Genomic DNA, 26,965 nt, shown 5'->3' with positions numbered 1-26,965 from the left:
TGGATATAGTGCAGGAACCCCATCGGAAGTATGTGTCCGCATATTTAGATGACATCATCATCTTTAGTTCTGAGTGGCATACCCACTCATCCCAGGTACAAGCGGTGGTTGATTCGCTCAGAGCCGCGAGCTTGATGGCGAATCCCAAGAAATATGCGATAGGGCTTGAGGAAGCCCAATACTTCAGTTATGTGATCGGCCATGGGGTGATTAAACCCCAAATAAATAAAATTGAGGCCATTCAGAACTGGGCCTGACCTGTGACCACCAAACATGTGAGGGAATTAGTGATGAGTGAGTGTGCTCATTACTCAAGTTTTCCGAGCATGCTCTGGTGTTCTCCGAGTATTGTGAGCATGCCCATAGATTATGTTTGAGTCCATGCAGCTGCATGATTTGCGGCTGCTAGACAGCCTGAATACATGTGGGGATTCCCTAACAAACAAGCAATCCCTGCATGTGTTCAGGTTGTCTAGCAGCCACAAATTATGCAGCTGCGGGGACTCAAACATAAACTATGAGCATGCTTAAGATACTTGGAGAACACCTGAGCATGCTCGGAAAACTCGAGTAACGCGCACACTCGTTCATCACTAAAGAGCGTTCCTCTAGATCATTGGGTATTACCGGAGGTTTATACCCAATTTTTCAGAGAGAACAACACCCCTGACCGATCTCCTCAAGGGAAAGAAGTCGGTCATGGTTCGATTGAACCCGCAGGCGAAGGAAGCATACCAATCCATGAAGGTGGCATTGTGCAGACAGCCCGTTCTCATTAAATCCAACTTTCAGAAACCCTTCATTGTACAGACAGATGCCTCTAACATGGGCCTAGGAGCGGTCCTGTCACAGGAGGTGGATGGAGAGGAGCATCCGGTCACCTACCTAAGTAGGAAACTCACCCCAGCCAAGAAAAACTATAGCGTAGTCGAGAAAGAGTGCCTTGCCATTAAGTGGACCTTGGAGTCCCTACGTTATTTGCACGGTCGACAATTTCGACTGGTAACAGATCGTTTACCCTTGGTCTGGATGAGGAACGCCATGGAGAGAAAAGCGCGGGTCACCCGATGGTTCCTGTCTTTGCAAAATTTTTATTTTACCTTGGAACATCGGGTGGGGAAGTCACAGGGAAATGCGGATGCCCTGTCATGGGCCCCTGTATGGTGACAAATGTTCAATCCCACAAGTTTGAACAGAGGGGGGTGTGTGAGGCAGTGACTGGTGTTATTTGCGAGGGTCGCTATGGGTCTCCTAGGATGCGCTCAGAAGCGTATTAGATCTGCTGGAGTGCCTTGTGGTCACAGCAGGACTCCTGTGAGTCACAAGTCAGAATAAAAGTAAGCAAGAACCTGGTCAAGTTATGTGGCCAAGGAATTGGTCAGGAAAACCTGGTATGGGCTTTTATTTTTTAAATGGACTGCAGGAAGGTAGTGGGGCCAGTCCGTTTCCTCCTGGCAGGATCTTACAAGTGACCCATGGCAACAGATTCCAGTGTACAAAAACCCGGCAGGAAGGGTCAGGGTGTGTCAGTTTGTCAGACTTTGCAATCTGTGAAGCAGTCAGCTCTGCAGAAGCTCTGTCTGTGTGAGGTAGCACAGAACCAGCAGAGCGAACTCCTGGCAACCCGCAGCATGATACGGTGGTGCAGTTGCCCTCAGCAAAGGACACATTTATGAACTGTCTTGTTTCCCGACTGAGATCCGGAGAATACCGTGTGCTGTTCACTGAGTGAGTTTGGACAATTAAACATGTTTGCTATGAACTTTCCTGTGGTCCCTGCCTGTCTGTCACACTGCACCAACCCTGCTGCACTACAGTTTTCACAATGTTGGCACACACTGTTGGTGGTATATTGGCCCATTCCTCCATGCAGATTTCCTCTAGAGCAGTGATGTTTTGGGCCTGTGGTTGGGCAACACGGACTTTCAACTCCCTCCAAAGATTTCTATAGGGTTGAGATCTGGAAACTGGCTAGGCCATTCCAGGACCTTCATATGCTTCTTACAAAGCCACTCCTTTGTTGCCCTGGTGGTGTGCTTGGGATCTTTATCATGCTGAAAGACCCATCCAGGTTTAATCTTCAGTTCCCTTGCTGATGGAAAGAGGTTTGCACTCAAAATCTCACAATACATGGCCCCATTCATTCTTTCATGTACACGGATCAGTCGTCCTGATCCCTTTGCAGAGAAACATCCCCAAAGCATGATGTTGCTACCCCCATGCTTCACAGTAGGTATGGTGTTCTTTGGATGCAACTCAGCATTCTGTCTCCTCCAAACACGACAAGTTTTGTTTCTACCAAACAGTTCTACTTTGGTTTCATCAGACCATATGACATTCTCCCAATACTCTTCTGGATAATCCAAAAGCTCTCTAGTAAACTTCAGACAGGCTCAGACATGTACTGGCTTAAGCAGGGGGGACACGTCTGGCATTGCAGGATCTGAGACCCTGGCGGCATAGAGTGTTACTAATGGTAGCCTTTGTTATGGTGGTCCCAGCTCTATGCAGGTCATTCACTAGGTCCCCCCGTGTAGTTCTGGGATTTTTGCTCACCGCTTTTGTGATCATTTTAGCCCCACGGGGTGAGATCTTGTGAGGAGCCCCAGATCGAGGGAGATTATCAGTGGTCTTGTATGTCTTCTATTTTCTTATTATTGCTCCCACAGTTGATTTCATTACACCAAGCTGCTTGCCTATTGCAGATTCAGTCTTCCCAGCCTGGTGCAGGGCTACTATTTTGTTTCTGGTGTCCTTCGTCTTCACCATAGAGGAGTTTGGAGTCTGACTGTTTGAGAATGCTACACCTCGCTTAGACACTGAAGTGTCAGCATCTACCACAATGCCACCAACAGACAGTGACAGCTTCACACAAGAACCTACTGTGTGGAACCTTCTTTTGTCAGCACCTGTGAAAAGATCCCTGATACACTATATCATATTGTATAAAATACTACACCACAGCGATATTAACTATCTTTGAACTAAGATGCTTCATTAAATGGGTGACTATGTGATCAAGGCTATTAACTGGCCAAAACGTCATTTAGCCTGTCGCTTCAACAATGACTATTAATAAATTCTCATTGAAGCATAATTTTCAACTCGTTCGTGTGCAGTGATTTTTTTGAACTATTGCTAATGGGACCACTGGCCCTTTCACTAGCACCGTCTTTCTAATCTTTAACTTGAGTGCTAGCCATCGTATCATTTGAGTCTATTGTTTGAGATTGTGGACAGGTGTTTTATACTGATAACAAGTTCAAACAGGTGCCATTACTACAGGTAATGAGTGGAGGACAGAGGAACCTCAAAGAAGAAGTTACAGGTCTGTGAGAGCCAGAAATCTTGCATGTTTTTAGGTGACCAAATACTTATTTTCCACCATAATGTGCAAAATAAATCTTGCCAAATCAGACAAGGTGATTTTCTGGATTTGTTTTCTCATTTTTGACTCTCATAGTTGTGGTCTACCTATGATGTCAATTACAGGCCTCTCTCATCTTTTAAAGTGGGAGAACTTGCACAGTTGCACTTTTTTTGGAAGTGCATTTGAACAGCAAGGTGGATTGCGGCTGAGGGGAAATTGAGAAAAAAAAACCAAAACTATAAATCTTCAGCTTAGCGAGTGTGAATGAGCTGAGTGTGACCTGAGCGTAAGTGTGAACGGCGGTAAGTGTGACTTGTGATTCAGTGACTTTGGATTCAGGGAGTTTCCAAGGGAGGAATTGCTGTCTGTTTTTTATTAATACTTTGTGTTTATTTTTTATTTAACGTTTCTGTGTGGTGCAATCCCCATTAGGAAATGTGCTCCACTATTGCTAATGCCATCCAGTGCACATCTTGCCACATGTATGCAATCCTTGATCAGCCGGTCGAGGATGCATACTGCTGTGCGAGATGTGAGCACGTTGAGCATTTGGAAGCCCAGATTCTGTATCTAAATGTGCAGCTGGCAACACTGAGATCCATTGACAACATGGAAAGGAGTCTTCTGCTCACTGAGCAGACGCTCAATGGGATAGATGAGGGAGGGATGGTAGAATGGAGCTGCAGGACAGTGAAGTAGCAAGCTGGGTGACAGTTAGGAAGCGGGGTAGAGGGAAGAGTGCCAGGGAGGCTAGTCCTGATCTGGCACACCCCAATAAGTTTGCTAAGTTGGCAGATGAGGGGGTGCCAGTACAAGGGTAGCACTGCTGCAGCCAGGCATGTCCTCTGAAAGTCGGAGGAGTGACTGCTCCAGTAAGGAGGGAAACAGGAGAGCAGGGCAGGCCAGACAGGTGCTGGTAGTGGGGGACTCAATTATTAGGGGAACAGATAGGGCAATCTGTCACAAAGACAGGGATCGTCGAACGGTGTGTTGCCTACCTGGCGCTCGTGTCTGACACATCGCTGATCGGGTTGACAGATTACTGGGAGGGGCTGGTGAGGACCCAGCGGTCATGGTGCACATTGGCACAAATGACAAAGTTAGAGGTAGGTGGAAGGTCCTTAAAGAAGATTTCAGGGAATTAGGCTGCAAGCTGAAAGCAAGGACCTCCAACGTGGTATTTTCCGAAATACTGCCTGTGCCACGTGCCACCCCAGAGAGGCAATGGGAGATTAGGGAGGTTAATAAGTGGCTCAAGAATTGGTGTAGGAAGGAGGGGTTTGGGTTCCTGCAGAACTGGGCCGACTTCTCAGTTGGCTACAGGCTCTACGCTAGGGACGGGCTGCACCTCAATGGGGAAGGTGCAGCTGTGCTGGGGGAGAAAATGGCTAGAGGGTTGGAGGAGTGTTTAAACTAGGGATTGGGGGGGAGGGTATTCAATTTATAGGAGGGGAAGATAGTGCAGATAGAGACCTGGGCACTAATAAGGAAGTTGGGGGTGGCAGTGGCATGGGGGGTGGGGTTAGAACAGATAATAATTTAAGAAAGAATAGAGGTACAGAGAGGAACATCAAGTGCATGTATACTAATGCTAGAAGCCTCGCCAACAAAATGGACGAATTAGAATTAATGTTGTTGGAGCATAATTATGACATGGTGGGGATATCTGAAACATGGCTGGATGAGAGCCATGACTGGGCTGTTAACTTGCAGGGCTATAGCCTGTTCAGAAATGACCGTACAGATAAGCGAGGGGGTGGGGTGTGTCTATATGTAAAATCGTCCTTAAAACCCATCCTGCATGATAATATAGGTGAATTTAATGACAATGTAGAGTCCCTGTGGGTGGAGATAAGGGGAGGGGGAAAAATAATAAATTACTGATAGGGGTTTGTTATAAATCTCCAAAAATAATGGAATCGATGGAGAATATCCTCGTAAAGCAAATAGATGAGGCTGCGACTCAAGGAGAAGTCATTATTATGGGGGACTTCAACTACCCTGAAATAGATTGGGGAACAGAAACCTGCAGTTCCAGCAAAAGTAATCGGTTTTTGACAACTATGAGAGACAATTACCTTTCACAACTGGTTCAGGACCCAAAAAGAAGGGGGGCACTGCTAGACCTAATATTAACAAACAGGCCAGACCGCATATCAAATATAAGGGTTGGGGGTCACTTGGGGAATAGTGATCACAAAATAATAAGTTTTCATGTATCCTTTAATAAGATGGGTAGTAGGGGGGTTACAAGGACACTAAACTTCAGGAGGGCAAATTTCCAACGGATGAGAGAGGATCTTGGTGCAATTAACTGGGACGATATCCTGAGACATAAAAATACACAAAGAAAATGGGAGACGTTTATTAGCATCCTGGATAGGACCTGTGCACAGTATATACCGTATGGGAATAAACATACTAGAAATAGGAGGAAACCAACATGGCTAAATAGAGCTGTAAGGGGCGCAATAAGGGACAAAAAGAAAGCATTTAGAGAATTAAAGGAAGTAGGTAGTGAGGAGGCATTAAATAAATACAAAAAATTAAATAAATTCTGTAAAAAGCAAATCAAGGCAGCAAAGATTGAGACACAGAGACTCATTGCCAGAGAGAGTAAAAATAATCCTAAAATATTCTTTAACTACATAAATAGTAAGAAACTAAAAAATGATAGTGTTGGCCCCCTTAAAAATAGTCTGAGTGAAATGGTGGATGAGGATGAGGAAAAAGCCAATATACTAAATGACTTTTTTTCATCAGTATTTACAGAAGAAAATCCCATGACAGACAAAATGACTAGTGATAAAAATTCCCAATTAAATGTCACCTGCTTATCCCAGCAGGAAGTACGGCGGCGTCTAAAAATCACTAAGGCTACGTTTACATTTGCATTGTGCGGCGCAGCGTCATTTTTTGCATGAGTTTTGGCGCAGAAAAAACTGCATCATGCAGCGTCCTTTGCGCCCTGACAGTTGCGCCAAAATGACGCATGTGTCACAAAACACAAGACAACGCATGTCCATGCGCCCCCCATGTTAAATATAGGGGCGCATGACGCATGCGTCGCCGTGGCTGCGCCCGACGCTGCGCCGCACAACGCTAATGTCAACGCAGCCTAAAATTGACAAATCTCTGGGCCCGGATGGGTTACACCCTCGAGTACTGCAGGAATTAAGTACAGTCATTGATAGACCATTATTTTTAATCTTTAAAGACTCCATAATAACAGGGTTTGTATCACAGGACTGGCGTATAGCAAATGTGGTGCCAATATTCAAAAAGGGGACAAAAACTGAACTCGGTAATTATAGGCCAGTAAGCTTAACCTCTACTGTGGGTAAAATCCTGGAGGGCATTCTAAGGGATGCTATACTGGAGTATCTGAAGAGTAATAACCTCATGACCCAGTATCAGCACGGGTTTACTAGGGACCGTTCATGTCAGACTAATTTGATCAGCTTATATGAAGAGGTAAGTTCCAGACTGGACCAAGGGAGCCCAGTGGATGTAGTGTATATTGACTTTTCAAAAGCTTTTGACATGGTGCCACACAAAAGGTTGATACATAAAATGAGAATAATGGGGATAGGGGAAAATATGTGTAAGTGGGTTGAGAGCTGGCTCAGGGATAGGAAACAAAGGGTGGTTATTAATGGAGCACACTCAGACTGGGTCGCGGTTAGCAGTGGGGTACCACAGGGGTCAGTATTGGGCCCTCTTCTTTTTAACATATTTATTAATGACCTTGTAGGGGGCATTTAGAGTAGAATTTCAATATTTGCAGATGACACTAAACTCTTCAGGGTAATCAATACAGGGGAGGAATATTTTATATTACAGGATGATTTATGTAAACTAGAAGCTTGGGCTGATAAATGGCAAATGAGCTTTAAATGGGGATAAATGTAAGGTCATGCACTTGGGTAAAAGTAATAAGATGTATAACTATGTGCTTAATTCTAAAACTCTGGGCAAAACCGTCAATGAAAAAGACCTGGGTGTATTGGTGGATGACAAACTCATATTCAGTGGCCAGTGTCAGGCAGCTGCTACAAAGGCAAATAAAATAATGGGATGCATTAAAAGAGGCATAGATGCTCATGAGGAGAACATAATTTTACCTCTATACCAGTCACTAGTTCGACCACACTTAGAATACTGTGCACAGTTCTGGTCTCCGGTGTATAAGAAAGACATAGCTGAACTAGAGCGGGTGCAGAGAAGAGTAACCAAGGTTATGAGAAGGACTGGGGGGTCTGCAATACCAAGATAGGTTATTACACTTGGGGCTATTTAGTTTGGAAAAACGAAGGCTAAGGGGTGATCTTATGTTAATGTATAAATATATGAGGGGGCAGTACAAAGACCTTTCTGATGATCTTTTTAATCATAGACCGATGACAGGGACAAGGGGGCATCCTCTACGTCTGGAGGAAAGAAGGTTTAAGCATAATAACAGACGCGGATTCTTTACTGTAAGAGCATTGAGACTATGGAACTCTCTGCCGTATGATGTTGTAATGAGTGATTCACTACTTAAATTTAAGAGGGGACTGGATACCTTTCTGGAAAAGTATAATGTTACAGGGTATATACACTAGATTCCTTGATAAGGCGTTGATCCAGGGAACTAGTCTGACTGCCGTATGTGGAGTCCGGAAGGAATTTTTTTCCCCAATGTGGAGCTTACTCTTTGCCACATGGGTTTTTTTGCCTTCCTCTGGATCAATATGTTAGGGCATGTTAGGTTAGGCTTTGGGTTGAACTAGATGGACTTAAAGTCTTCCTTCAACCTTAATAACTATGTAACTATGTAACTATGTAACAGTTGGTGGCTGACTAAATACTTTTTTTCCCCACTGTATAACAGGATCTTGTCTTGCTGGTCGCTGAAGGGTTGACTCTTGGTACAGATCCAGGATCGGGGAGGTGTGAGAGTCAGCGGGTTCAATGACCTTAGCAATTGTCATGTACATGGTTGTGGAACCACTGTGCCACACGAAGACAGACCCCAGAGCCCCAGCAGCTGAAACCCAAGGGGTTTTGGTGAAGCAGGGATGGACTCAGAGTCAGAACGGCCTTGAACTGGATAGCTGCTGGATGGATACTGCATGACTGGTTAATAGAACAGTACTGGAACACAGAACGGACAGATTCAGGATCACAGGAGCAGGTACAGCTTGGACGATTAATTGTAGCAGTACAGGTGTGGACAAGGTGGATCAGGACTGGGTATAGGCAGGACTGAATCAGGAACTTGCTCAGACAGGGCAGACAAACTCAGATTCAGGAAGACGGATAGGAACAGATACTGATACAGATGGGACATATTGAAATGGGATCAGGAAGCACGGATACAGGAACCTACAACTACACACACTTGTAATAAACTATAGGGGAGTGTGCCTTATATATATAATGTCTCTCAGCCTTTGACTGGAGACATTTACAGATGCTCCTAAAGGGGTAGCACTCGCATGCCTTAAGAATACTCCCAGAAGACCTGGGTGCCACACGCAAGCCCTTCGAGGAGCTAGATTCTGCAAGGATCGGAGCAGCGGGGACTGGAGAGGGAGCATGCCAGCGCCCTTACTGAGATGAGGCAGTGGTGCTGATGCTACTATAGCATGATGCATCTGGAGCAATTGGTTTTGGGGTTTACTTCGGAGCCAGATGGTGCTTTGGGGAATGACCGTGTGCTTGGAGGGCTTTGAATCTGAATAGGAATTTGGATTTTAGAAATAAGAAAGTGCGTTTCGTGTGCGACAACTTGAGTGTAGTCCACTGCATAAATAACATGTCGGTGGAATCGCCACCTATGGTGGAGTTGTTACATCATGTGGTTTTGAAGTGCTTGGATCTTAATGCATTGTTTTGTGCCACCCACATGCCAGGTGTACTGAACTCCATAGCTGACGCTTTGCTTCGCTTTCAGTGGGACCGGTTTCTAGAGCTGGTGCCGGATGAGGAGCAGCAACAGACTGTTTAGCCTCATTCAGCTATGTGATCTGGTTTCCATGCAGCATTAAACTTGTTGAAGAATTCAGTTACTCATGCCACCTGGGTAAAATATGTGTCGGTATGGCAACTGTGGCAGGATTTTATTGATTCAGTCGGTGAGCGAGTTTTGGAAGCCGATCGGGTGAACCGTTTGCTGTATATGATTAGCAGAGCATTTGAGGAGAGCTTGTCTTTTGGAATTGTTTCTGGCAAGATGGAAGGATTAGCAATTTTTTAATCTACTGGGTTGGAAGGATGTCGCCAAAGATTTCCTGGCCCATCAGGCATTGAAAGCTTTTTGCAAGAAATATACAGCCAAGGATTGGAGACTTTTCTTTTATTATTTTAGGTTAGCTTCTGGGCTCTCTTAGGACTGTTTGTAGGTCAGAGCATGAATGTTGTTTGTGTGGGTCGGCTTTTGTTTTGGCCTTTTTTAGTGCATTCAAGGTGAGTGAGCTTGTGAGTAAAGACACTGGAGGTCTGTTATTTAAGGATGCACTATGTGAGGTAGATGTGTTGTGATGTTATTTGAGACACACAATGGCTGACACCCGTGGATAGGGTTGGGTACCGTGATTGATCTTTGAGGAGTGGAAGGTTTGGAGGAGTGTCCGGTAAGATGGATTTCCTTCTTTTTGGGAACTCAGAAGCATAGGGAGGCATGTGTGTTCGCTGTGGCGGGAAAGGAGGGGAGATTTTGAAGGAGGTGGTTTACACTAATGGATGAGGTGGGAACCCTGTACTGGCATCTGTGACCCTCATGTTAATCTATTTTATTAAATAAATTGTGATCAGGTCCCTACTGAGCTTAGGTCTCAGTGGGATATTTTGAATGAGCAACATTCAGCCGAGTACCCTCCAGCTGGTGCAATGCAGCTGAGGGCGGTGGAATGGAGCCTTTAAATCCCCCATGATTTTTTAGGTAGTTTATGCTATGGGTACACAATGATTTGTATTAAAGGTTATAATTACTGTTTGTTGTTATTTAGTAAATGAGGCTACTGTGGACTTTACACCCAACATCACACAGTGAGTTACCACGCATAATCCCACCCCCCACCACATTACCACACATAATCCCGCCCCCCACATCACACTCGCTAATCCCGCCCCCTGCACAGTAGCTCCGCCCCACCACATCACCACTCATAATCCCACCCCCCACCACATAATCCCACTCCCCAACACATCACCACACATAATTCCGCCCCCCCACCCCATCACCACACACAATCCCACCCCCACCCCATCACCACGGATAATCCCGCCCCCACCCATCACCATGCATAATCCCGCCCCCACCACATTACCACACAATTCTGCCCCCCACCACATTACCACACATAATCCCGCCCCCACCACATCACCACGCATAATCCCGCTCCCCCACCACATCACCATGCATAATCCTGCCCCCCACCACATCACAGATAATCCCACCCCCACACAACATTACCACACAATCCCGCCCCCCACCACATTACCACACATAATTCTGACCCCCACCACATCACCACACACAATCCCGCCCCCCACCACATCACCACACATAATCCCTCCCCCCACCACATCACCACACACAATCCCGCCCCCCACCACATCACCACACATAATCCCTCCCCCCACCAGATCACCACACACAATCCCGCCCCCCACCACATCACCACACACAATCCCTCCCCCACATCACCACACAATCCCTCCCCCACCACATCACCACACACAATCCCGCCCCCCACCACATCACCACACATAATCCCTCCCCCACCACATCACCACACACAATCCCATCCCCCCACCACATTACCACACACAATCCAGCCCCCCACCACATCACCACACATAATCCCTCCCCCCACCACATCACCACACATAATCCCGCCCCCCACCACATCACCACACATAATCCCGCCCCCACCACATCACCACACTTAATCCCGCCCCCCACCACATTACCATACATAATCCCCCCACCACATTACCACACATAATCCCGCCCCCACCACATTACCACACATAATCCCGCCCCACCACATTACCACACATAATCCCGCCCCACCATATTACCACACATAATCCCGCCCCCCCACCACATTACCACACATAATCCCACCTCCATCCACATTACCACACATAATCCCGCCTCCCACCACATTACCACACATAATCCCGCCCCACCACATTACCACACATAATCCTGCCCCCCACCACATTACCACCCATAATCCCGCCCCCCCATGACATTACCACCCATAATCCCGCCCCCCCCCACCACATTACCATACATAATCCCGCCCCCCCACCACATTACCACACATAATCCTACCCCCCCACCACATTATGACACACAATCCCGTCCCCACACATTAAATTGTACCTGGTAGAAGTCAAGGAAAGATCTTTGAAAATGACGAAAATGACTATATATTTAATTGTGTTTACAGAGAAATTTTTACTTAATTTATGTTTCGTTATGAAATTTGTTTGGATGATGGAATGAGTAAAAAAACGCACATCTTACTGAATCCAGTTTGTTTTTGATTTTACACTGTGAATAAAATGTATTTTTAGTATTATTCAGATTTTTAATGATTATTATTGTTATTAACTTCATTTTAAGTTAAATTACCACCTGCGTAAGCGCTATTGAATGTTGTCATTGTAAAGAGTTAAAAGCACAAGAAGAGTCTGGGGCGGTTACCTTCTCGGCTCTGTGCCCGGAACCATTGAGCTGTGCTGCGGGTTCCCTAGGGAGAGACTGATAGACTGGGACAGAAAGGAAGCAGCCAGAGGGCGGGAAAGGGACGCGCGCAGGAGACAGAGCAGCGTGCAGAGCAGCGTGCAGAGCAGGGTGCAGCTGTGCTCCAGAAGAGAGAGAGAGCTCCCAGTCTGAGGACAAATAGAGAGAGACTGCCCAGAAAGACTGTATCTCGTGAGTACATAAAGCGGACTCTGCTGTGACTGGAGAGGGGCGCTTTGAGACCCGTTTAGAGACTACGACACCCTGGTCCCCTGTTGTGAATTCTGTTTGTGGGCTCCCCCGGTGGTGTTTTATGGTATTGCCACTTATTTGCCTTCTTCTATCCTTGATCACCTGTTGACACCCATTAGGGGAGTTTCCTATTTAAGCCTGCTTGGCTGCTGGTCTGATGCCGGCCAACAATGTATCAGTAGCATTCTGTTGCATTCTCCTGCCTCAAGTTCCAGTTCAGCTAAGTTGAATTTTGTTCCTAGTTAATGCTATTTTTTGTCCAGCTATCTGCAATGTGACTCTCTGTAGCTGGAAGCTCTCGTGGACTGAAATTGCCACTCCAGTGGCATGAGTTGTCACTGGAGTTTTAAAGTAATTTCAGGATGGTGTTTTTGAGTAGTGTTTTGAAGTTGACCGTGAAGTAACTCTTTCCTGTACTTCTGCTATCTAGTAAGCGGACCTCACTGTGCTAAATCTGCTGTTCATCCTACGTATGTCTTTTCCTCTTGACTCACCATCAATATTTGTGGGGGCCTGCTATCTCCTTTTGGGGTTCATCTCTGGAGGTAAGGCAGGCCTGTATATTCCTCTGATAGGGGTAGTTAGATCTCCGGCTGGCGCGTGGTGTCTAGGGCATCGTAGGAAACACTCCCCGGCTACTTCCAGTGTTGTGTCAGGTTCAGGTCACGGTCACTTTAGTTTCCATCACCCGAGAGCTAGTCCGTTTGTTATTTTTGATTTCCCTGCCATTGGGAAAATCATAACAGTCCCCGCGGTATCAGTACTTAACAGTGCAGAGCCCCTGTTTTCCTGGTATAGAGACAACAGTGCGGAGCCCCGATTTCCTGGTTGTGCTGTAAAAGTTAAAGACTCAGAGCCTGTGCATACCACATTAACTCCCGAAACCCCAGGCAGCAGGCTCTCAGAGACTACTCTGCCCATGGACAACAGAGGGACGACAAGTGCCGCTGTTTCTCGGCGCCTACGTTGGAGAAGACGACCCTCCAAGCAAGTCATCATCAAGACTGATAAGTGTTCTTTTCTCAAGGAATCCTGCTTAATTCTGTTATATTGTTTAACTCCCGTATTTTTGCATTGTTTTATTGTTAGTTATTTCCCATTGCTTCCTCCCTGCGAGGAGAACCTTATTCCTGTTATTAAACCCCTCAACTGTTGGTCTGTCTGTTCCGTGGTGACATACTCAGTACCTGCATCCTATTACATTTGGCGTAGTCAGCAGGATGTCACACGGTAGCGCGGACAGGGCAGACCAAGCAGCTGGGGAAGTTCCCAGGTCTAGCATTTCCCTGGGAGCCATGTTAAATAATTTGCCAAGGTTCACTGGGAACAATGTAATGTTGTGGAGTTGGACAGAGCGTATCCGGGGAATGATGTGTATGCACCCCATGACACCAGCCCTGGAGGCAGAAATTGCACTGATGGCCCTGGAGGGGGAGTCGCGGGATTCTGTCATGCATAGGTCCCCCCGGGAGAGAGATACCCTGGACAAAGTGCTGCGCATACTTGAGGAAACGCATGGGGACCCCACTGACGTAGGGGAACTTCGCATGCGACTGTTTCACCGGGTACAATGGGAGGGGGAGACCGTGACCCAATTCATGAACGCCCTACAAGAGCGTCACACTGCTATCAGACGAAAGGACGGTGTAGGAGTAGGGTCAGTTGATGTGGTGCTCAGAGATCAGCTAGTGACAGGACTGCGTGACGCAATGATGAAACAGGCACTGCGAGAGCGCATGCAAGTAAAGCCAGACATGACTTTCTCTGAGGTTGGCAGTGAGGCGCGTGTGCGAGAACAAGAACAGGGAGTGACGGGGCTGGTAGGAAGGGTGCAGAGCGGGGAGGTAACCACCACCGCAGGCAATATTCCCCAGTGGGTGGAGGACCTGAGAATGGAGATTAGACAGGTCCGTGAAGAAATGGCGGCCACCAGAAGAACTCTGGCAGAGGGGCCCGGCCCTCTGGTGCGAGACAGAGAAGCTGCCCCCCGAAGGGAGGGTGAAACTACCAGGAGGAGGAGCCCTCTTACATGCTACACTTGTGGAGAGTCCGGCCACATTGCTCGATGGTGTCCCCGGCGGAGCCGACCATCCCCACATCCTCCTTTAAACTAGGTGGCTCCGGGCTTGAGGGGCACCGCTCAGAGCGTGAAGAACAGAGGAGGAGGAGTAAAAGTCCCCACAGCCTTGTTTCCACGTGCCCTCTGGTCTGGGCAGAAGTCAATGGAAGAGCAGTGTGATGCTTGATAGACACTGGCTCACAAGTGACCACCATGCCTGAGAGATATTTCCGCCATCACTTCACAGAGGCGCTACGGCCTGAATGGGGCCCTGTGACCAAACTTATGGCGGCCAATCACTTGCCCATCCCGGTCGCAGGGGTGGTATGGATGAACATAGAGGTCTGCGGAAAAGACCTCGGGAGGAGAGGAGTGGTACTGGTGGATGGAGAGGTAGCTAAAGACCATATCGTGACCCTGGGCATGAATGTGTTAAAAGACCTCGGAAGTCTCGTTTTCAACGAGTCCCCGGAACAGTTCCTACAACAATGGAGCGACCAAACCCCCAGAGAAGGGTCTTCCAACAACTGATACGGACCGCCCAAGTCCGGGAAGTATACAGCGATGGAAAGGAACTCGGCAAAGTCGTCGCCCCCGCCTCCGTCAATCGAGTGTTGCCCCCTGGGCAGACAGTGCTTCCCCTGCCTGTACGAGCTGGCATCCGCTGGAGGGGGTCGAAGTCCAAATTGAGGCCAGCAGAGCCGACCAGCTGCTGTCAGGAATATTGGTCGCACGGTCCCTGGCTACCGTGCGGGATGGAACTGTCCTTGTGCGCTGTATCAATTTGGGGGAGACAGATACAACTTTGCCCCCTAGAAGCGAAGTCGCTCAAGTCATGGGCCTTCCAGACGAGTTGGTCCCCACTGAGGCGGTACAGCTGACAGCAAGGCCAGAAGACCCGTGGCTGGTGACCATCAAGGCGGAGGCAGCTCCGGACCCCAGATTAATGCAAGAAGGGTGCCAGATACTGGAATGCATGAGGGCGGAGCTCTCGGAACTTACTCCGCAGCAGGTACCTCAGGTAGAAGCTGTATTGGGGAAATTTCAGGATGCGTTCGCCAAAGATGAAGATGACTTTGGACGTACCATGGCCATCACCCACGAGATACCCACCGGGGATGCGGCACCAATCCGGGAATGGTACCGCCAAATACCCCCACAGATGTACCAGGAGGTGAAGGGAATGCTGTCACACATGCTGAAGAAGGGACTTATACGTGAGAGTCAGAGCCCGTGGGCTGCCCCTATCGTCTTGGTAAGAAAGAAAGACGGGTCCCTGCAGTCCTGTGTGGACTATCGGCGGCTCAACGCTTGCACAGTGCGGGACTCATACCCACTGCCCAGGATAGAGGAGTCCCTGACGGCACTAGGGAATGCCAGATATTTCTCCACGTTAGACTTGGCCAGCGGCTACTGGCAGGTGCCCATGTCTGAGCAAGACCGAGCCAAGACGGCTTTCATCCTTCCGATGGGACTGTATGAGTTCAACCGGATGCCCTTCGGCCTAGCAAACGCCCCGGGAACATTTCAGTGACTCATGGAGAGATGTCTGGGAGACCTGAACTTTGAAGCCACTTTGATCTACTTGGATGACATCATCGTCTTTGCCCCCACCTTTGAGAAGCATCTGCAGAGGCTAGAGCAAGTTCTGAGTCGGCTACAGAAGTATGGCTTGAAAGTGAAACCCCAGAAATGCCACCTCTTCCGTACCGAGATTGAATACTTGGGACACGTTGTCTCCGTTGAGGGGGTGAGGCCTTCCCAGGAGAAGATCGCTGCGGTACAAGAGTGGCCAACTCCAAAAACGGTGAAAGATGTGCGTGCGTTCCTGGGACTCACCGGATACTTCAGACGCTTTGTAAAAGACTTTACCCGCCTTGCTAATCCACTCCAGGAGTTGTTGAGGGGAGTGCCCTCTTGCGCCAAAAACAGGAACATACAGTGGGGGAAGCATCAGGAGGAGGCATTCTTGGCTTTGAAGAAGGCTTTGACGGAGGCCCCCGTGCTGACCTACGCTGACTTCACACAACCGTTCATCTTGCACACTGATGGGAGCCTGCAGGGCCTCGTGGCTGTACTGTCGCAGATGCAGGATGGGAAAGAGCGCGTCATCGCATACGCCAGTCGGTCTCTGCATGACTCAGAAAGGAATCCAGAAAACTACAGTTCATTCAAGTTGGAGTTGTTGGCGCTGGTGTGGGCAATGACTGAGAAGTTCGCGGAATATCTGGCTGGCTCAGAAGTTCATGTACGCACCGATAACAATCCATTGGCCCATCTCGAGAATGCCAAGTTAGGCGCCCTAGAACAACGTTGGGTAGCCCGAATGGCCAAGTTCCGATACAGAATTTCGTATAAAAGAGGAGCTGAGAATGTACATGCGGATGCCCTCTCCCGAGTAAATTATCGCAAACCAGCACCCAGCCAGGATGAAGAACTGGAAGATATAGAGGTTCCAGGTTTTGGACAGACTGCCAGGACGGTGGCAGCGGCGCGGGAAATTGAACAGGAAAAGGCCTGTGTGAACTTGTTGGAGCAGCCTCGCGATGAGTGGGTCCGAGTACAGCAGGAGGATCCGGAGCTAGCTCAGTTGAGAAGGTGGGTCGTGTCTGAACAAATGCCCAATCGACATGAAAGGAGGTCCATGTCACCTGAAGTACTGAAGATGCTACGCCAGTGGGAGAGGCTCGAGTTGCGGGATGGTATCTTGTACCGGAAGGTATTCCTGCAAACAGAACTCAGTCTTGTATGGCAGACAGTGATTCCCTCGTCCATGGTAGACCAGGTCAGGTGGCTAAGGAAGCACATGAGAAAGGAGCACACTTTGGGCCAGAAAAGACTTTCCAGTGGTTACAGCGCCTATTTTATCACACCCACTTAAGAAACACTGTGGATAAAGTATGTCGGCAATGCAGAAGTTGTGAGCTGGTCAAACCACCAGAACAACGAGCTCCCACAGAGACAGTGAGGTCTTCTGGCCCCATGGACCTACTGGCAATAGATTACTTGACAATTGGACCAGCACACCAAGGTTATGAGCATTGTTTAGTGATGATAGACCTCTTTACTAAATTTGCCGTAGTGACGCCCACGCGGGACCAGACTGCCGAGTCTGCGGCTCACGCAATCTGCAAACACTTCATTCAGGTGTACGGGTGTCCCAAGCGCATTCATTCTGATCAAGGGGCCTGCTTCCTTGAAAGAGTGATGGAGGAGCTGCACCAGCTGTACAAAATCAATAAGTACCGGACCACCCCTTATCATCCACAGGGGAATGGGGCTTGTGAAAGATTTAACCGCAGTCTGATTCAAATGCTGAGGACCCTGGAGGAGGACCAGAAAGCGAAGTGGACTGAGTCCGTCCCTGAATTGGTGTGGGCGTATAACAATCGTAAACACAGCACCACCGGATTCACCCCCTACTCTCTGTTCTTTGGCCGACCCGGGAAGGGACTGGCAGAGCTGGCGCAGGATCCCGAGGAGGACTACCCACGGATGGGGGTGTACTCCTGGGTTCAAGAACATCTCGTCGGCTGCGGACAATTCAACGTCTAGTGCAGGACCGGCTGCAAGAATTGGAGCATCCCCAGGTAGCTCCTCAAAAGGGGACAGCCCTGCGGCCTGGAGACCGAGTCTTAGTGAGGGAAAAGCGCCCACACAACAAACTACAGTACCGGTGGGAGAAAAAGCCGTACCGAGTGAAGCGGCGGCTCGGCAACGGGGGTCCCGTTTATGAGGTCCAGCCCGAAACGGAAGAAGGGACTCCTACCCGCACACTGCACAGGAATATGTTGCGTCCATGTTTGTCCCGAGATCCTGAATCAGTCCAATTGACTCCAGCACCCCCACCAGCGGCGCCAGTGATCAATGTAGATGTGGAAGACGAGGAAGACTCCGAATCTCTTCCAGTGAACCCAGGAACAGGGCTGGTGCCAGATTCTACCAACGTATTGGAGGAAGCCTCGACCCCTCCCACAGCAGCTGACACCACCGCCCCTGCTGGTTTGAGACGCTCTGAACGTTCAACGGCTGGTGTACCCCCTGTTCGCTACAATCAGGATGAGTTCATCTGGCAGCAGATTGTGCAAGGACTGGAAGATTGCCAACAGGAACTCCTGAAGATCTTGGCCGTGGAATGGCGAGCAGAAAGTAATGTAAGGAGTTAAAAGCACAAGAAGAGTCTGGGGCGGTTACCTTCTCGGCTCTGTGCCCGGAACCATTGAGCTGTGCTGCGGGTTCCCTAGGGAGAGACTGATAGACTGGGACAGAAAGGAAGCAGCCAGAGGGCGGGAAAGGGACGCACGCAGGAGACAGAGCAGCGTGCAGAGCAGCGTGCACAGCAGGGTGCAGCTGTGCTCCAGAAGAGAGAGAGAGCTCCCAGTCTGAGGACAAATAGAGAGAGACTGCCCAGAAAGACTGTATCTCGTGAGTACATAAAGCGGACTCTGCTGTGACTGGAGAGGGGCGCTTTGAGACCCGTTTAGAGACTACGACACCCTGGTCCCCACGGTATCAGTACAGAGACTTAACAGTGCAGAGCCCCTCTTTTCCTGGTATAGAGACAACAGTGCGGAGCCCCGATTTCCTGGTTGTGCTGTAAAAGTTAAAGACTCAGAGCCTGTGCATACCACATTAACTCCCGAAACTCCAGGCAGCAGGCTCTCAGAGACTACTCTGCCCACGGACAACAGAGGGACGAGAAGTGCCGCTGTTTCTCGGCGCCTACGTTGGAGAAGACGACCCTCCAAGCAAGTCATCATCAGACTGATAAGTGTTCTTTTCTCAAGGAATCCTGCTTAATTCTGTTATATTGTTTAACTCCTGTATTTTTGCATTGTTTTATTGTTAGTTATTTCCCATTGCTTCCTCCCTGCGAGGAGAACCTTATTCCTGTTATTAAACCCCTCAACTGTTGGTCTGTCTGTTCCGTGGTGACTAAAGGCCCCGTCTCACATAGCGAGATCGCTAGCGAGATCGCTGCTGAGTCACAAGTTTTGTGACGCAACAGCGACCTCCATAGCGATCTCGCTATGTGTGACACGTACCAGCGATCAGGCCCCTGCTGCGAGATCGCTGGTCGTGTCGGAATGGCCTGGACCTTTTTTTGGTCGTTGAGGCCCCGCTGACATTGCTGAATCGGTGTGTGTGACACCGATCCAGCGATGTCTTCACTGGTAACCAGGGTAAACATCGGGTTACTAAGCGCAGGGCCGCGCTTAGTAACCCGATGTTTACCCTGGTTACCAGCGTAAATGTAAAAAAAAACAAACAATACATACTCGCCTTCTGATGTCCGTCAGGTCCCTTGCCGTCTGCTTCCTGCTCTCACTGACTGCCGTACAGTGAGAAGTGAGAGCACAGCAGTGACGTCACCGCTGCGCTCTGCTCTCAGTGTACGGCGGCTCAGTCAGTCAGAGCAGGAAGCAGACGGCAAGGGACCTGGACACCGAAAGGCGAGTATGTACTGTTTGTTTTTTTTGGTAACCAGGGTAAACATCGGGTTACTAAGCGCGGCCCTGCGCTTAGTAACCCGATGTTTACCCTGGTTACCCGGGTGCTGCAGGGGGACTTCGGCATCGTTGAAGACAGTTTCAACGATGCCGAAGTCGTTCCCCTGATCGTTGGTCGCTGGGGAGAGCTGTCTGTGTGACAGCTCCCCAGCGACCACACAGCGACTTACCAACGATCACGGCCAGGTCATATCGCTGGTCGTGATCGTTGGTAAATCGCTAAGTGAGACGGGGCCTATACTCAGTACCTGCATCCTATTACATCATTATTTACTTTAGTTTAATCACCAGCAGCGTTAATTAGATAGCAATGAGCGTGCCGAGCGTTAGCTGGCTGGAAACATCTAGTTGCTTATATATATTGCTAAATATTGCAGTCAGTGAATGTACATGTACGTAAGCATGAAAGAATGCACCGCAGAAGAATTAAATGCAAAAATGAAAGAAGAAATCATACCTTACACCAAATGTTGTCTGGATAATTGTAGTGATCCCAACACATGTAAATATTGTTCCTATCAGCTGGCTTACGGTTTGCTGATCATTTCCAACACAGAGAGCATTTGCTAGAAGAAATGGAATAGCGATTGTCCCACTGAAGCATGTCAGGTAGTGCTGCAAAACATTGAAACCGGGACACTTTAAAGGGTGTATGTCAACACCAAAGCTTTAAGTAAACTACTTATAAGGGTACGTAGGGGTCTGCTGCTCCTATTAAAAAAATCAAATATTTACTGAAACTTTTATAGTCTTCTTCAGTAACTGATTTTATTTTAGCAATGCATGGTGATATTCAAATTTGTCATGGCTGGATGTAAGGAGGGTTTTAATGGGTATGTGCACACATTCAGTATTTGCAGCCAAAAAAATCTGCTGTAAATACTCATGTGTTGGCAGGAAAAATGTAGCATTACATACATGCGTTTTGACATGCTTTTAAGTATTTCTGATGCATTTTTTGCATGTGTTTTTGATGCATTTTTCCTGTTCATTAATATGGGTGAAATCTGCAGTAAAAACACTGAAATAATTGACCAGCTGCACATTTTCAATCTGCTTCAAATCTACAAGGAAAAAATAAGCAGCATGTGAATGAGACAAATTTTGGAATCTCATTTACTTTGTTGGGACTAGGAAATCCTTCAGGTTCTTATGACAAATCTGTGCAAAAAAGTGCCAAAATTGTGACAAAACCGCAACATGTGCACAGACCCTTAGGCCGGTTTCACACATCCATTTATTTCCAGTACCGGAAAAACTGGTACCGGAGATATCTGTGTCTGTGTGTGTAATACGTGTGCCGCCCGTGTGCCGCATCAGTACCACACAGATGGCCGCCAGGGAAGAAGCGCTACATTAAGCACTGTTCCCCAGCGGCGGGTGCTGAAGACGGCTCTCATCATTCTCCCCTTCTCTGCCGGCGATCAGCGCTAGCAGAGTAGAATGCTGAGAGTTATATTAAAATTAGAACGATGACAGCAGGTGGGGGTTTTGGGACTCTCTTGGGTTTTTCATTCATTTATTTTGTTATATCGCAGGCAGTGGCTGAGGAATTCCCCGATCATCCGCTTCTGCTGTCACTGTTATTAGCGGCAGCAGGTGTCGGATGATGGGAGTAAGAGTCCCAAAAGCCCCCACCTGCTGTCATTGTTCGGACTTTAATATAACTCTCACCATTCTCCCCTGCTCGCGCCAATCACTGGCAGAGCAGGGGAGAATGATGAGAGCTATCTTCAGCACCTGCTGCCGGGGAATAGCGCTTACTGTAGCGCTTCATCCCTGGTGCCGATGCGTGTTAGATGGAGGACATCAATGTGTGTTCTCCATGTGCACGTGTACGGGACATTTTGCTGTCCATGCTGATGGTAAAAAATGGACATGTCTACGTGTGGGGCACAAAGGCACACAGTGTTAGGTGTCGAGTTCCCGCCTCTGCACAAGGGGAATCTTGAGCCATCTCCGCTGCGGTCTCCCATCCTTCTCCAGCCACAGTGGAGCCTGCTCAGCAGAGATGTCAGTCCCAGCGTCTGGCTCAGGCAGATGCTCTGCACCTGGTTACTGCTGTTCTTCCAGGTTCTGCCATTATAGCCAGTACTGGTCAGCGGCGAGCAGACGTCTCTGGGACTAAGTCCTGCTTTTCCCCTTCTGAGCATGCCCAAGGTAAGACCTCTCATTGGAGGTCAGGGGTCACATGCTCAGGTACTGCAGCAGCTCCCATTGGTCCTCTAGGAAGATCCTGAAGCTGCTCAGGTACTGTGGCAGCTCCCATTGGTCCTCTAGGAAGGTCCTGAAGTTGCTGCAGGTTTGCATGGGTATGTGCTAGTATCAATATGTGTATGAGCTTTGCTATTGTGGTCGCGCCTGTATGTGGACAGGGTTTGGCTGAAATAAGCCCCTAGAATACCGGCACCTCCGCTGAGGAGTTTTGTATGAATGTATTCAGGGCTGGCTCATAGCCTCTAGAATTCCGGTTCCACTGGAGAGAAGTGTTTTGTGTGCTTCTCTGAGTGCGTTACCACTGACTGCCATCAGCTCAACAGTTACCTGTGTTCCCCTGTGATGTTAACAGGGCACAGCATCTTCTTTCTGTGCGACTCTGTGAAGTAACAGAGTTCGCTTATACCGCCATATAGTGCCGTCATTTGCTAGCAGCAGGTTGCTCCTGCAAGGTGAACCCCGGGCTGCGAACGCACCATAATAACATCTATATTTACTCGGTGCATTCCGCTAGTCCTAACACACAGTCCATGGAAACACACTGACATGTGCACAGACCCATTAATTTGAATAGTTCTATGTGTGTCAGTGTTTCTGGTACGTGTGAAAACTGTCACCACACATACCAGAGACATGGATGTGTGAAAGAGGCCTAACATTGAGTACATAAAACTCAGCCTATTTGAAATCAAAAGAGCATCCAAACATTTACTATTTTCTTCAAGCAGTCCCCTTTGTACTCCAGAGAGAACAGAAAAGTCAGATAATTACCAATTAAATTAACGAAAAGTCAGATAATTACCAATTAAATTAACTTATGGCTAAACTTGAACTTTTAGGTAACCATGGATCTCTAAGGTCCTGCAACGCCTGAACATAAGGAAAGAGCCCTAACAAATCAGAAAAACGATACTTTATTTCTGGAGGTATTTGCTAACAATATTATCATTACACCTACTACATATTGGGATAGGATCTTGAAGATGGGAATACCCCTTTAATTAGATATGTAACTATTGGATTTATTGTTTCTCAGCTCCTAATAATAGTACATAGCAAAAACATAAAAAGCATGAATATGATATTTCCAGAAAAATGGAACTTATGTAATCAGCGGGTATTGTCAAAAATTGTAAAAATAAATAAATTAAAAATCACAAAATAATAAAAATTAAATAAAAATGTATTGTACCCAGAAATAAAAATAAAAAGTACACATATTTGGAATGGTCGAGTCCAAAATGACCTGCCCTATAAAAGTGTCACACTAGTTAACCCCTTCAGTGAACACCGTAAAAAATAAATAAAAAATGATGCTTTATCATCACACTGCCAAACAAAAACAAACAAACAAAAAGTGGAAAAAAACTCAATCAAAAGGACGAATATAAATAAAATTGTCATCTTGTCCTGCAAAAAAAAAAGTCACTATGCAGTTCCATCAGCAGAAAAATAATAAAAACTTACAGCTCTCAGAATAAAGCAATGCAAAAATAATAAGAAAATAGTTTTTATTGTGTAAAAGCGCCAAAAACATAAAAAATATATAAATGTGGTATCGCTGTAATCACACTGACCCAAAAAATAAAGCTGCCTTATCAATTTTACCACACGCAGAAAGGCATAAAAATAACAAATACTGGATGGCTGATTTTTGTTCATTCTGCCTTCCAAAAATTGAAATAGAAAGTGATCAAAAAATATCAACTCATCCTGGAAAAACAAGCCCTCACATGACTGAAATATGACGATGCAAAAACTAGTTTTTGCTATACAAAGCGTATTTTAGGGCTCTTTCACATGTCCTGATATTGGAAAAAACAGTACCATAAATATCCGTGTTCCTGTGTATGTGTTTTGTAATTGTGGCAACCATGTACCGCCCGTGTGCTGCATCAGTATCACACGTAACGGTGCCTGTGAATCATCGGTACTGTTCGCACTGATCTCTGACACTGGTTGATGAAGACAGCTCACATCATTGTCCCCTGCTTGAGCTGCAATCCGCTAGCAGGGGACATTGCTGAGAGTTGTATTCAATGATTAACCACAAGAGCAGGCGGTGGCTCATCATTCATTCATCAGCTGCCACCTGCACTATAAATAAATACAAAAATTTACCGTATTTTCCGGATTATAAGGCGCACCGGATTATAAGGCGCACTTTCTATGAGCGCCTTATAAGCAATCTTGTTTCATATATAAGGCGCACTGGATTATAAGGCGCAGCACATTACCGTTAAATAAACCATTGCTCAGACTGCAAGTCAAAATTTATTACACTTTTTAACAATAACTTGCAACTGGTTCAGCTGTAATTGCAAATCAAAACGTTTACCGTACTTTTTCAGTTCATTCCTCCACCAGAAATCCATCAAATCCGTCATCTTCAGTGTCGGAGTTGAACAGTTGGGCGATTTCGGAATCAAGCATGGGGTCCTCCTCTTCATTATCCGAGTCGGTCTCGTTGCTGCTGCTAGGCTCTTCAGTGGTGATTCCAGCCTTCCTGAAAGCTCTGATGACACTGGAGACTGATACATTCTTCCAGGCATCCACGATCCACTGGCACATAGTGGCATAACTCGCACGGCGTTGCCTCCCTGTGTTGGTGAATGTGTGGTCACCTTCTGTCATCCAATGCTCCCATGCAGCTCGCAATTTAACTTTAAATTACCTGTTGATGCTGATATCTAGCGGCTGGAGCTCTTTGGTTAATCCACCAGGGATGACAGCAAGCTCCGAATTAGTTTTCTTCACTTGGGCTTTGACAGTATCGGTCACGTGGGCGCGCATCGAGTCACAGACCAATAGGGATGGGGATTTGTGAAAAAAGCCACCCGGTCTCTTGACGTAGACCTCCCTCAGCCACTCACTCATCTTCTCCTCATCCATCCAGCCCTTTGGGTTAGCCTTAATGATGACACCAGCAGGAAAATTTTCTTTAGGCAAAGTCTTCCTCTTGAAAATTACCATGGGTGGTAGTTTCTGGCCATTAGCCTGACAAGCGAGAACTACAGTGAAAGATGACTTCTCATTTCCTGTGGTACGTATAGATATCGTACTGGTCCCTGTTTTCTCAACAGTACGGTTTACGGGGATATCGAAAGTGAGGGGAACCTCATCCATGTTAATAATGTGTTCTGGCTGGATATTCTTTTCATTTATCTTGGTTATGCAGTAGGTGCGGAAAATGGCCAGCTTCTCTTCATAATCCTTTGGTAATTGCTGGCACACAGTAGTTCTGGTGCGAATGGAGAGATGACGCCTTTTCATGAAACGAAAGCACCATGAAGGACCTCCTCGAAAGTCCTTGATCTCCATGTCACGTGCTAAAGCAGTGGCTTTGAGTCGAATAGAGACAGTGGAGACGCTTCTACCTGCGTTTCTCTGTTCCATAACCCACTGTTCTATTTTGTCCTCCAACTGTGGCCACCTTGCTTTGTTTCCTCGGAAACTCAGTTTGGTCTTCTTTACTTGGCGGAGGGCATCTTCTTGTTTTCTCCACTTACGCACCATGGATTCATTAATGTTGAATTCTCTTGCAGCTGCCCTATTTCCATGCTCTACTGCATAACTTGTAGCTTTAAGCTTGAAACCTGCATCATAAGCATGTCTCTTAACAGGAGGCATTTTTTGGGGTAGTGGGTATAGTTAACGCTAAAGCACAGATATATTGCAAGGATCCTGCGCACAGAGCTGTAAGTATCACTCAGTGTGGCTCCTGACTATGGTGGCCGTAATGCTCAATCCATTTATGGATACTGTAAAAACCCAAGTGAAGAACCCTGACGAAGAGGTGCGTCCCACCTCGAAACGCGTTGGTTGAATCTGACCCTTCGCTGCTTCCGTAGCTAGTGACGTCACTGCCAGGTCGAGCGGCCGACTGATATCGGCCACCGTCCTGTTTCTTGCGTGCATCCAGTGTCGCTACCGGCCGGGGCGCCTCTGGCTCTGCACTGCCCACACCTCCTCCGTCCTACCCGCTGATCCGGAGCGGCGCAGCAACCCTGCACGCCGGTCACATCCACCCTGCGGCCAAAGCATCTCTTCCGCCCCACCTGCTGTATAGGAACGTCACAGGACCCCTGCACGCCAGCCTCATCAACCCTGCGGCTGAAGTAGGTAATCCTCTACCCTTAAGCAGGTAGATGTGAGTAAATATTAATACTGTTGGAGCTAGATTGTGCTGTGGAACCCGGTGCCAATTAGGGGCGTAATATAAGCGTGCACTTTATTTGTACTTTCACTTTCACTTCGGGCCCGCAGCCAGTTGGTCTTATATATACCAATAGGGTATTCATGCACTAGTAGCCTCCTTAGTGGGGCGGTTATAGCGCGGTATTTTTTTGTGTTTGTCCAAGTGAAGAATAAATTCATAGGCGCACGGGGGGGAGGAGCATGGTGGTGCTGTGGTATGCCGCCGCCGACCCCTGCCGCCCACGATAGAGGTAAAGGATCCTGTATGAACCTCTCTCTTTACTGTTGGGTTCATATATAAGGCGCACTGGATTATAAGGCGCACTTTCTATTTCTGAGAAATTCTCAACATTTTATGTGCGCCTTATAATCCGGAAAATACGGTATGTGGGGTTCCTATGTATTTTTGATAACCAGTCAGGCAAAACTGACAGCTCTGGGCTGCAACCCTCAGAATAGAGAGGTTCCATGCTGTATTTTTTAATTATCTAAGTAAATAATTTAAAAAAATGGCATGGGGTTCTCCCTCATTTTTGACAACCAATGAAGCTAAAGCAGACAACTGTGGACTAGTATATTCAGGCTGGTAAGGGGCCATGTATATTGACACCCCCAGC

General features: G+C 47.5%; 1 protein-coding gene across 1 annotated transcript in view; it reads right to left on the bottom strand.

Annotated features, from left to right (window-relative positions):
* The window catches only part of SLC23A1 (solute carrier family 23 member 1), a 395,963-nt gene that overhangs the window by 341,371 nt on the left and 27,627 nt on the right, over positions 1 to 26,965 (bottom strand). Inside the window, exon 3 of the mRNA XM_077264915.1 lies at positions 20,392 to 20,549. Coding sequence (XP_077121030.1) covers positions 20,392 to 20,549 — 158 coding nt within the window. The remainder of the gene's footprint in view (positions 1 to 20,391; positions 20,550 to 26,965) is intronic.

The sequence above is a fragment of the Ranitomeya variabilis genome, chromosome 5 (assembly GCF_051348905.1).
Source record: "Ranitomeya variabilis isolate aRanVar5 chromosome 5, aRanVar5.hap1, whole genome shotgun sequence".
Lineage (NCBI taxonomy): Eukaryota > Metazoa > Chordata > Amphibia > Anura > Dendrobatidae > Ranitomeya > Ranitomeya variabilis.
The sequence above is the reverse complement of the archived record's forward strand: the minus strand, read 5'-3'. Positions and strand labels throughout refer to the sequence as shown.